This window comes from Ursus maritimus, unplaced genomic scaffold (assembly GCF_017311325.1).
Source record: "Ursus maritimus isolate PB19 unplaced genomic scaffold, ASM1731132v1 scaffold_19, whole genome shotgun sequence".
NCBI lineage: Eukaryota > Metazoa > Chordata > Mammalia > Carnivora > Ursidae > Ursus > Ursus maritimus.
Window position 1 is genome coordinate 56231253 of NW_024424341.1, and position 10472 is coordinate 56241724.

The 10472-nt window shown below is 43.6% G+C and overlaps 1 protein-coding gene across 1 annotated transcript in view; it reads left to right on the plus strand.

Moving 5' to 3' along the window:
* Positions 1 to 1306: 1306 nt before the first annotated feature.
* Positions 1307 to 10472, plus strand: part of ELSPBP1 (epididymal sperm binding protein 1) — a 12819-nt gene continuing 3653 nt past the window's right edge. Inside the window, exons 1-2 of the mRNA XM_008684497.1 lie at positions 1307 to 1463; positions 7176 to 7313. Coding sequence (XP_008682719.1) covers positions 1394 to 1463; positions 7176 to 7313 — 208 coding nt within the window. The 5' untranslated portion in view covers positions 1307 to 1393. The remainder of the gene's footprint in view (positions 1464 to 7175; positions 7314 to 10472) is intronic.

Genomic DNA, 10472 nt, shown 5'->3' on the forward strand with positions numbered 1-10472 from the left:
TAAAAATAACAAGAGAAGTCAGAAAACGCTCCCAGCCGGAAAGCCAAGTGAAAGGGTGTGTTCTGAGACCCGGGTGCTCAATGGCGCCACCTACCTTTCGAGGACCTGAATCACTGGCCTTGGGATATTTTTTCCCCAATTCACCATCCGGATTTGTTGTGTACGAATTGATGCCTTCTGATGTCTCCCCTGAGCTGCCCTGCTCTTTGCCTTAATTATTCATAAACACAACTAACAATTTACAACGGAAACACACTTTCGCGTCAGGACCTGCCTGGACCCTCGAGGCCTCCCCCAGAGGCAGGAATTACTAACCTATTCTCTGCATGTGAGGGAACAAAGGCCTGCAGACGGGAAGTGGTTTATGGAGTTGAGAACTCTGACCCTGGCGTAGACAGTCTGCGGTTGAACCCGAGATCTGTCACCTACCACCTGAGGTACTTGGATAAGTGACTTAACTCCCAAATCTTGGTTTCGCTCTTCTGTAAACAGGGCTGATCGTGCCTCTTCATCAGGTTGTTAGAAGGTGGCATACAGTAGGTGCTCCATAATTGGTAGCCAGTAGAAGTGGTAACCAGTCCACCAATTCCAACCCCGGGTTGTTGTTTCTGTGGAGAACGGCACGTCTGTGTGTCATTAAGGAAATGGCACAGAGGCAACTAGAGGTAGCAGGAATTATTTCTCTTGAGGATGCTAACTGCTGATCATTAAGGTATCTTAATATCCAGCTGGAGATGGTGTGATCACGAGGAGGGTTTAAGGCTACGGTTTAGATCCCCATGATGAGTAGAGCCTTTGGAGCCATTTATGTGGGCTAGAATACCGCCATCTCCTTGCCGTGTAACCAACTCAGGCAGATCCCCTGGCTTCTCTGAGCCTCAGCTTCCTCATCTGTAAAATGGGATTAATAGCTATCATTTCATTTGGGAGAACCCAGTGGCATAATGTATGTTGAGTGTGTAGCCTGGAATACAGTAGGTGCTCAACAAATGCTACGTTTCTTTCCCATCACACCGCCCCCTCCATAATGACAGTGGGTGTGTTTCTTTCCTGTAAGAGTAAATTATTCTTCACTGCCCTCTAGGGGTAGAAAGTAAAACAGCATGCGTGACACCAAACCTGGCAGTTAGTGGAAGAAGAGGGAATCCATAGGAGCAAATTTTTTGTCGTCCTGGGGCGCCTGGGTGGCTCAGTCGGTTGAGCATCTGTCTTCCACTCAGGTCGTGATCTCAGGGTCCTGGGATCGAGTCCCTGCTTGGCAGGAAGTCTGCCTTTCCCTCTGCCCCTCCTCCTGCTTGTGCACACGCGCGCGCTCTCTCTGTCAAATAAATAAATAAAATCTTAAAAAAATGTTTTTGTCTTCTTTCAGTCCAGAAAGAAGAGGCCAGTTGAGATGAACCCATGGTCCAGTTACCTGCTGGTGTGGACGGCCTTCCTCCTCTACTCCTATGAGACGAGTGGAAGTGAGTATACTGGAAAATGATGGGGAGGATTTGGAAATCAGAAAGAATGAACCGGCCACAGCAAGGATTCCTGGATTCAGGTAGAGGGGAGATAGAGAATCATCTGCTTCTGGACCACCTTGACCACGGATAACTGAAAACATGGGAAGCGAGACCCTGGATATAATGGACACAAGCACCTTTCATAATGGTCAGCACATGGTAGGGAAGTGCACATATGTTCATGAAAAGGGGGCCTCTAGAGGTGCCTGGGTGGCTCTGCTGGGTACACGTCTGACTTTGGATTTTGGCTCAGGTCTGTGAGCTTGAGCCTCACGTTGGGGTCTGAGCTGGGCGTGGAGCCTGCTTAAGATTCTCTCCCTCTCCCTTTGCCCCTCCCCCACCACTCACCTGCTCAATCGCTCTTTCTCTAAAAAAGGGGGGGAGGCTCTATAATTTCAGTGGATTGAGTCTTCAGACTCCAACTTAGACCAGACCTCCGCTCTTTTTCTTAAATTGTGGTAAGATGCCCAGAACCTAAAATTTACCATCTTAATCATTTTGAAGTGTACAATTCGGTAGAAATGCATTCACATTATTGCACAACCAATAGGCAGCACTCTTTTCAGCCTGCAAAACTAAAACTCTGTACCCGTTAAACGACTCACACTTCCCGTCCCTCCAGCCCTGGCAACCACCATTCTACTTTCCTTCTCCATGAACTCGACTGCTCTGGATACCTCCTGAAAGTGGACTCAAACAGTACTTGTCTTTTTGGGACTGGCTTATGTCACTCAGCCTAATGTCCTCCAGATTCACCCATGTTCTAGCAGGTGTCAGAACTCCCTTTCCCTTCAGGGCTGAGTGACATTGCACTGTGTGTGTGATACGCACATGGACATAGTGGTATGTCCATGTTTTGTTTACCCACTCACCCACTGATGGCCTTGGATTGCTTCTACCTTTTGGCTATTGTGAATAATGCTGGTATAACCATAGGGTGTTACACACACTTCTTTGAGAACCCACTTTCAATTCTTTAGGGGATACACCCAGAAGGGGAATTGCTGGGTCATATGATAATTCTATGTTTAATTTTTTGAAGAACTGCCATACTATTTTCCAAAGCAGTTGCATCATTTTATATTCCCATCGACAGGGCATGAGGGTTTCAATTTCTCCCCATCCTTGCCAACACTTCTTGTTTTCTGCTAAAAAAAAAAAAAAAAAAAAAAAAAGTAGCCATTCTAGTGGATGTGAGGCTACACTCTTAATATATCTAGGAATCTAAAGCAACCACTCAAGGGGCGCCTGGGTGGCACAGCGGTTGAGCGTCTGCCTTCGGCTCAGGGCGTGATCCTGGCGTTGTGGGATCGAGCCCCACATCAGGCTCCTCTGCTATGAGCCTGCTTCTTCCTCTCCCACTCCTCCTGCTTGTGTTCCCTCTCTCGCTGGCTGTCTCTATCTCTGTCGAATAAATAAATAAAATCTTAAAAAAAAAATAAAGCAACCACCCAAACATCGTATGGTAAGCTCAGAAGCAGAACAAAGAGAGTTCCTGGTTATATATAGTTCACTCAAGCTATGGTGAAACAATTCTCTACAATTAAAATCCTTTTCTCCCCAGCAAACCCTCTCCCTTACAGAGGCTCTAGAAACACTCCTGTTTCCATGCCCTTGGATTCCATGAAGTCCTTTCTTTTTCAATGATCACATTCTGTATTCCAGAGATTCCTAACATGAGGTCACTGGGCAAGCACTAGAGTCCATGAAACCCTGGATTGGTATAAAAAAAGGTGTGTATTTATCAGGGTAGTGAGAATAGATATTGAAACAGACAAACTCCAAATTATCAGCAGCTTAACACAAAGGTTTTTATTTCTCATTCCTATAAAGTCCAATGAGGGTGCACCTGGGTCAGCAGGGGTCCCTGAACTTTCCATTGTGGGGCTCCACCATCCCCTAGGGCTTTAGGGAGCTCTGTGGATTCTTTGCCTGGAGCCGATAGACAAGGATCAAGAGTCTGGTGATCTTGGAGGAGAGTTTTTTTTTTTCAGCCACAGGATGCTTAGCTGCAAGGGAGTCTGGGAAATGTGGTTTTCAGCAGTACATTTGGGAGGAAGATGAAGCTGGTTTTGAACGCACAGCAGTCTCTGCCACAGGGAGGTATGAGCATTTTCCCAGAGAGAAGGTCTGGCTTCTCAAAAGAACTGACAAGTCCCCAGAAAGACTAAGAACCCACAGTTTATTCAGACAGGGAGCAATGCCAGCTTTCCCAGGTCTTGTCTCATTCTGGTCATACCTTTCTGAGACCACACCCACATTCCTGTGGCGAGACTTGGCATCCTTATGTCTCCTCTGCACGTAGTTAAGGGCTAATTTATTCCATACACATTTATTGAGTGATTCCCAAATGCCAGGCACCATGCAATGAGTCAGAAACATAGCAATAAATAAAACTCATGTCCTATACTCAGAAAGCTCGCTGCAAATGGGAGTGATAGACACGTAAACAGATAACTATATTCTTTAAATATTTCGTAAGTACATTTATAGAGATTGGCTCAGAGTATTATAAGAGTGTGGAAGAGTATTGATCCAGACTGTATCAAGTCGTATGGTTGAGTAACAAGGAGTAAGCCTAGGAAGAAAGAAAAGAGCAGGGTGAAGGGCATGAGCCAAATGCCAAAGACAAGAAAGACTGTGGAGGAAGGTCGAGGAAATGTTAATCAGGCGGTGAGAACAGAGAGGTCAGCAGGGCCCAGATTATGGAGGATTTTAACCCAGTTAAGAAGATTAGACCATCTGCCGGATTACTTTGCAGATGGCTAATAGTATCTATTACGTGTTGATTCTTACTAACAACTCCCAAGGATAATCTTCATCCTGTGTCAAGGGGGCATCTGCCTGCCCTCCCTTCACCACCAGCATCGTACATACTAGTGGTGTCCATGACTGGGAATCATTGATGACGATGATGACGGTGATGGTGATGACAGCTAACATCTGTTGAGTAGCAGTCATGTTCCAGGTATTCTACTTTCCAGATATTAACTGGTTTCAACTTTATAAAACCAAGACCCGAAAAATTCTGAGACCCAGAGGTGGACAATGCAATGTGAGTTAAGGGCCCCTACTTGCATCAACCCATTGGTGAAGCCCGAAGATGGAGTCTGCCTTTTCCACCCTCTCCCAGTACATCCTTCATTCACCCTTATGATGGCTTAGGTCAGATTATAGAGGGTAAGAATCTGATCCAGAAGAGATGGGGCTACCAGGCTGAAGATAGAGAGGATGTCTTGTTCATCTGTATTGGTAACAGACTAACTATCCCCAAAAGTCAGTGGCTGAACTCAGTAGAGTTCACGTCAAACTCATCTAGCACTTCAACGTGGATGTTTGGTGGGAATCCTCTTTTGTTGTGATTCAGAGACACAAGACCCTTCCATATCATGGCTCCTCCATCTCCTAGAGCCTCAGTGTTCTCTGCAGGATCCTCTTTATCTGAGTTTCTCAACCTGGGCACTATTGACCTCTGCAGCCAGGTGACTTTGTTCTGGAACCTGTGCACGGTAAGAAGTTTAGCAACATCCCTGGCCTCTGCCTGGTAGATACCAGGAGCACAGCTACCAGCTCCCCCTTCTCCCAGTTGTAACAACCAAAATGTCTCCAAACACTGTCTAATGTCCCCTTCTCCATCGAGAACCATGGCTCTATATCCAGCTGGCAGAGGAAGAAAGGAACACGCAGGTTTGCTTGGGACTTTTCTGAGCAAGGAGATGGAGAACATCATTTCCACCCACATTCCAGGAGTTGTAACTGAGTCCCATGGCCCCACCTAACCATAAGAGAAGCCAAACAATGGGTTCGAGCTAGGAGCCCAGAAAGAAAAAGAAGATAGGTTTAGTGAGTCCATGGAAGCTTTGCCTTACCATGTTTGGAACGTGAGCACATATGCACACATGTGTGTGTGTGCACATTAACCTATCAGAATGTCTTAGTCATAGTAAGCCTTCATTATGTCTTTGAGGGAAGGAGAAAGCAAAGGGAGGAGGGAATGACAGGGTGAAGGAAAAGAGAAAAGCTATGATCCTGGACCATTAGATAAAAAATTCTAGTTCTCATTCTAGTTCTGCTTAAAAAAAAAAGGCATTGAGTTGAAATGATTCCTTATCTTTCACAGATAAGGAATTCACTCATCTTCACTTCCTTCTCCGCGATATGAAGAATTTGGGCTGGAATAGAATTTTTTAAAAAAAGATTTTATTTATTTATTTATTTGACAGAGAGAGAGACAGCCAGCGAGAGAGGGAACACAAGCAGGGGGAGCGGGAGAGGAAGAAGCAGGCTCCCATGGGAAGAGCCTGACGTGGGGCTCGATCCCAGAACGCCAGGATCACGCCCTGAGCCAAAGGCAGACGCTTAACGACTGAGCCACCCAGGCGCCCCTGGAATAGAATTTCTTAAGATGTGTTTCAGGGACCAATAGTCTCCAATGCTATCAAGGAATGGGGGGAAAAGGACAATTCACTCTACTCCCTACGCCTCTTGCTAATTCAATTCTCATTTGCATACTGACCCTTCTGATGAGTCCTTCATTAAAGAAACCCATTTAGCTTTTTTTCGTGTGGCATTTTCTGAGCGTATTTCTTCATTCTGTCAGTTCTTTCTTAAGCATCCACCATGAGCAAGTCGCTGTGCTAGTTTCCAAGGATACACTATGTCAAAGACAAAGTCCCTGTCCTCACACCCAGGAATACAAAGGCGAAGGGTTGCATTTCTCTACCTTTACTCATCCAAGTATCACCCCGTCAATATTTGCCACATCTGCACACCACCAGCACTAACATTTGCTCAACCTTCTTCTTTAGATGTGACCACTCTTCTTCACTTAAACACCCTTATTTTAAAGAATAGTTAACATCAGGGGCGCCTGGGTGGCACAGCGGTTGAGCGTCTGCCTTCAGCTCAGGGCGTGATCCCGGCGTTCTGGGATCGAGCCCCACATCAGGCTCTTCCGCTATGAGCCTGCTTCTTCCTCTCCCACTCCCCCTGCTTGTGTTTCCTCTCTAGCTGGCTGTCTCTATCTCTGTCGAATAAATAAATAAAATGTTTAAAAAAAAAAGAATAGTTAACATCAGCTCTGTAACCTATAAAAATGCTACTAGTTGCCATAAATAGAAATTGTGCACAAAAATAAATACTATGAAAACAAAATCCTATTATTACATTCTACTAGATGCTATTGTCCCGTAAGGATTTGAGCCTGAGTCCTGCCCCCTTTTTGTTGTTGTTGTTGTTAGAAAGGGAGATTATTGAGAATTAGAGATATGGTAGAGAAATACTAGCATTAAAATGAAGCTTTCTCTTTTGTGTCATCAGGATTGAAAAGAGCATTGCAAAATGAAATTGTTTTTCAGAGTTATTTAATGTGTGTCCTTCCATTACCTACTGTGAGCTCATGACCTTTACCAAATGTGTTTTCTGTGACGTTGATGGTGCTCTGGTGGTCTGGAGGAAAACTTCATCCTGGTTGCTTTCATGATTTATGAGACTCCTTCCCTGTTCTCTTGGGTCTCAACATAAGCTGGACATGCCCTTATACGTCATGAGAAAGCTGGGTGCTAAGACTCCATGTGTCGCCTTCAGACCCCCCATGAGAACTAAACCAAGACTCATCCTTGGCTCATTCACTGTGACGAAGCCCCTCTGTTTTGTCTCTCTGTCTTCCAGATCAGAAAGATTCATGTGTCTTTCCCTTCATCTACAAGGGGTCTTCTTACTTTTCTTGCATCAAAACCAATAGCTTCTCCCCTTGGTGTGCAACCAGAGCCATTTATGACGGGCAGTGGAAGTATTGCATGGTGGACGGTGAGTGGTGCCACACTGTCCCCTCAGCAGGCCTCCTCAAATGATGGGTCACAAAAGAGAATGTGTGCATTTGTATAATATGGCCATATTTTTGAAGACGACTTATGATATATGTGTGTGTGCCTAGAAATGCTGCGTGAGGCCAAACACTGGATACTAGGAATGGGTAATAACGTTAACAACGATAGTGTTGAAAATGGTGCTCTCTGAACCCCCGTATTCTTCGTCTCTTTCTTGATTTTTCTAAATTAATAAGGAAACAAAATATAACAGAGAAGGGATTTCAGAGACTGTTTGCTTTTTTTCTGAAACAAAATATAACAGAGAAGGGATTTCAGAGACTGTTTGCTTTTTTTCCTCAAAGCCCGAGACATTTTTGCAATTATATGATTTCAATTATATGATTTCTGTCTTTTGTGCACAGGACAAAAGGCATTTTGTTTTAACCAATGTCCTATTGTTGGACATTTTAATTGTTCGTACTAGTAACCAGCCTTTGACTACTTAGGATTTACTTTTTCCTCGTACCACTGTTCTTGACTCTGTTAGATCAAATTCTTCCTTTGATAATAAGTATAACATTCCTTTTACTATCCTGAAATAAACTTTATAAAGCACATTACCGATTCTAAATTCATAATTTCAAGATAAATCAATATAATTCTATAACTGCAGTATAAGACAGAAATAAAATGAAGCAAGCTGATAATAAAGTAAAGAGCACACATGACCACAACTAACCTAAAAGATATTAAAAAGTGGCCCAAGGCTTGTACCTCCAAGCAGAATCTTTTTGATTGTAAGAGCTAAAAATGACAACAGAGAAGCCCCATTACACTAAAAAAGCCAAACCAAACCTGGAAGCAATATTGTCTCTGGTTGAAAATCTCATTCCAGTTCAAACGATGCAAATCAGGATCAACTGGCTGAGACTGAATCTGAAAATTAGAGTTTTGTTTTGTTTTTTTAATTCTGGAACATGTCCCCGAACATGCGTAAGATGTACAAAAGGGGACCAAACTCTGCCATAAGTGCTTATACTAGACACAATCAAGGCCTAGAGAGTCAACAGCTTGCATTTGATTAAACCCTTTCGGATGTATCACCAAGGGCTCCTATTAGATGAAGGCGTGCCTTTTCCATCTCCTCCCTCTGCTCTGGCTCCTGAACCAAGTACTGCTCTTTGGACCCATACTGGAGGGTATCTCACTACCTCACTATCCCATTAGCTTTAATGTCTTAGCCTTAGCCCATAGCCGTGGGGAAGTGGTTTCCATGGGAATTCCCAAGTAATGCCTCGCAGGACACTTCTCCTTGTGAGCGGAATAGCGAAATCAGAAACAGGGATCCATGGCAGTTCCTAGAGATGTTAGCTTACCATATTCATATCACTTAGAAATATACTACTGTGCAGAGGCTTTTCTGCTCATTTGCAGGCTTCCTCAATAAGGACAAGGTGCCACCACTGTGTAAATCAGAAAAAGAGAGTCATCCCTAATTCTTTCCTTCCCACCCTGCGTGTAACCCACCAAGTAGACTTAATTTTGCCTTCAAAATAACTCCTAGCTTCAGCTTCTGGGAAGAACCTGCTTCCTCTGCTTCCACCCTTCACCGAATCACCATCAGCCCTGCTGCCAAAATTTGCTAACTGGTCTCCCCAAATCCCCATCATTTCCCTCCAATCGATTCTCCACACATCACTCAAAGAACCCTTTTTGGAATGTGAAGTCAGGCAATGCTACTCCCCTGTTCGTGCCCCTCTGTGGTTCACCTGCACACTTAGAAGAATCCCTGACCCTTGGATAGCCAATGCAATACTGAGAAAGAACAACAAAGCAGGAGGCATCACACTTCCTGATTTCAGACTATATTACAAAGCTATAGTAATAAAAACAGTATGGTATTGGCATAAAAACAGACACATGGATCAATGGAACAGAATTGAGAGTCCAGAAATAAGCTAATGCATATATGATCAATTAATTTATGACAAAGGAGTCAAGAATATGTAATGGGGAAAGGAAAATCTCATCAATAAGTGGTATTGGGAAAACTGGACAGCCACATGCAAAAGAATGAAACTGGACCCCTATCTTACACTATACACAGAAGTCAACTCAAAATGATTGAAGACTTGAACATAAGATGTGAAGCCACAGAACTCCTATAAGAAAACATGGGGGGTAAGCTGTGAGACATCAGTCTTGGCGATGATTTTTTGGATTCAACACCAAAATCAAAGGCAACAAAACCAAAAATAAACAAGTGGGACTACATCAAACTACAAAGCTTCTGTATAGAAAAGAAAACATCAGTAAAATGAAAAGGCAACCATGGAATGGGAGAAAATATTTGCAAATCATAATCTGATAAGGGGTTAATATCTGAAATATGCAAAAGAACTCCTACAACTCAATAGGAGGAAGAGGAGGAGGAGGAGAAGGAGGAGGAGGAGAAAGAGAAGAAGAAGGGGAGGGGGAGGAGGAAAAGACCCTTCACCTTGGTCTGCAAAGCTCTACATGACCTTGCCCTTTCTGTCCTCATCTTCTTCCAATCCCTTCCTTGTCCGCTGAGCTCCAGTTACACTGATTGTCATGTTTCTTGAATATTCTGAACTCCTTCCTGTCTTTGAACTCTTCACACTTTTATTCCCTCTGCCTGGACCTCAATTCCCCCCAATTTTTGCATGGCTGGCTTTGCCACATTGTGAGAGCCTCTTCTCAAATGCCACCTGCTCAAGGAAGGCTTCCTTCAGCCCTTCATCTATGAAAACCCCTCCATCATCTCCAAATGACCCTGACTCCCTCACTTAGTGTGAGTAAATCCACCCACTATAAACATAATGTCCCAAACTGTATTTGTTGTACTACATTTGCGGTGGGAAATTCAATCTATCTATGGAAGTTGCAATAAGGCACCAGCACCTAGATGATAATTTTACTGTATTTGACTTCTCCGATATTTGACTTTTTTTTCTTTTTTCTTTTCTTTCTTTCTTTCTTTCTTTCTTTTTTTTTTTTTTGGTGATGGCAACATTCTTTTGTATGTCAAGGTCTTAACTTCATCTGTTGGTCATAAACCATCAAAATTCTTTGTCTTGATTCCTATAGGTCTTTTGCTGATTCTAAGAGATTCATTTTTAAGACACAGCGAAGTACC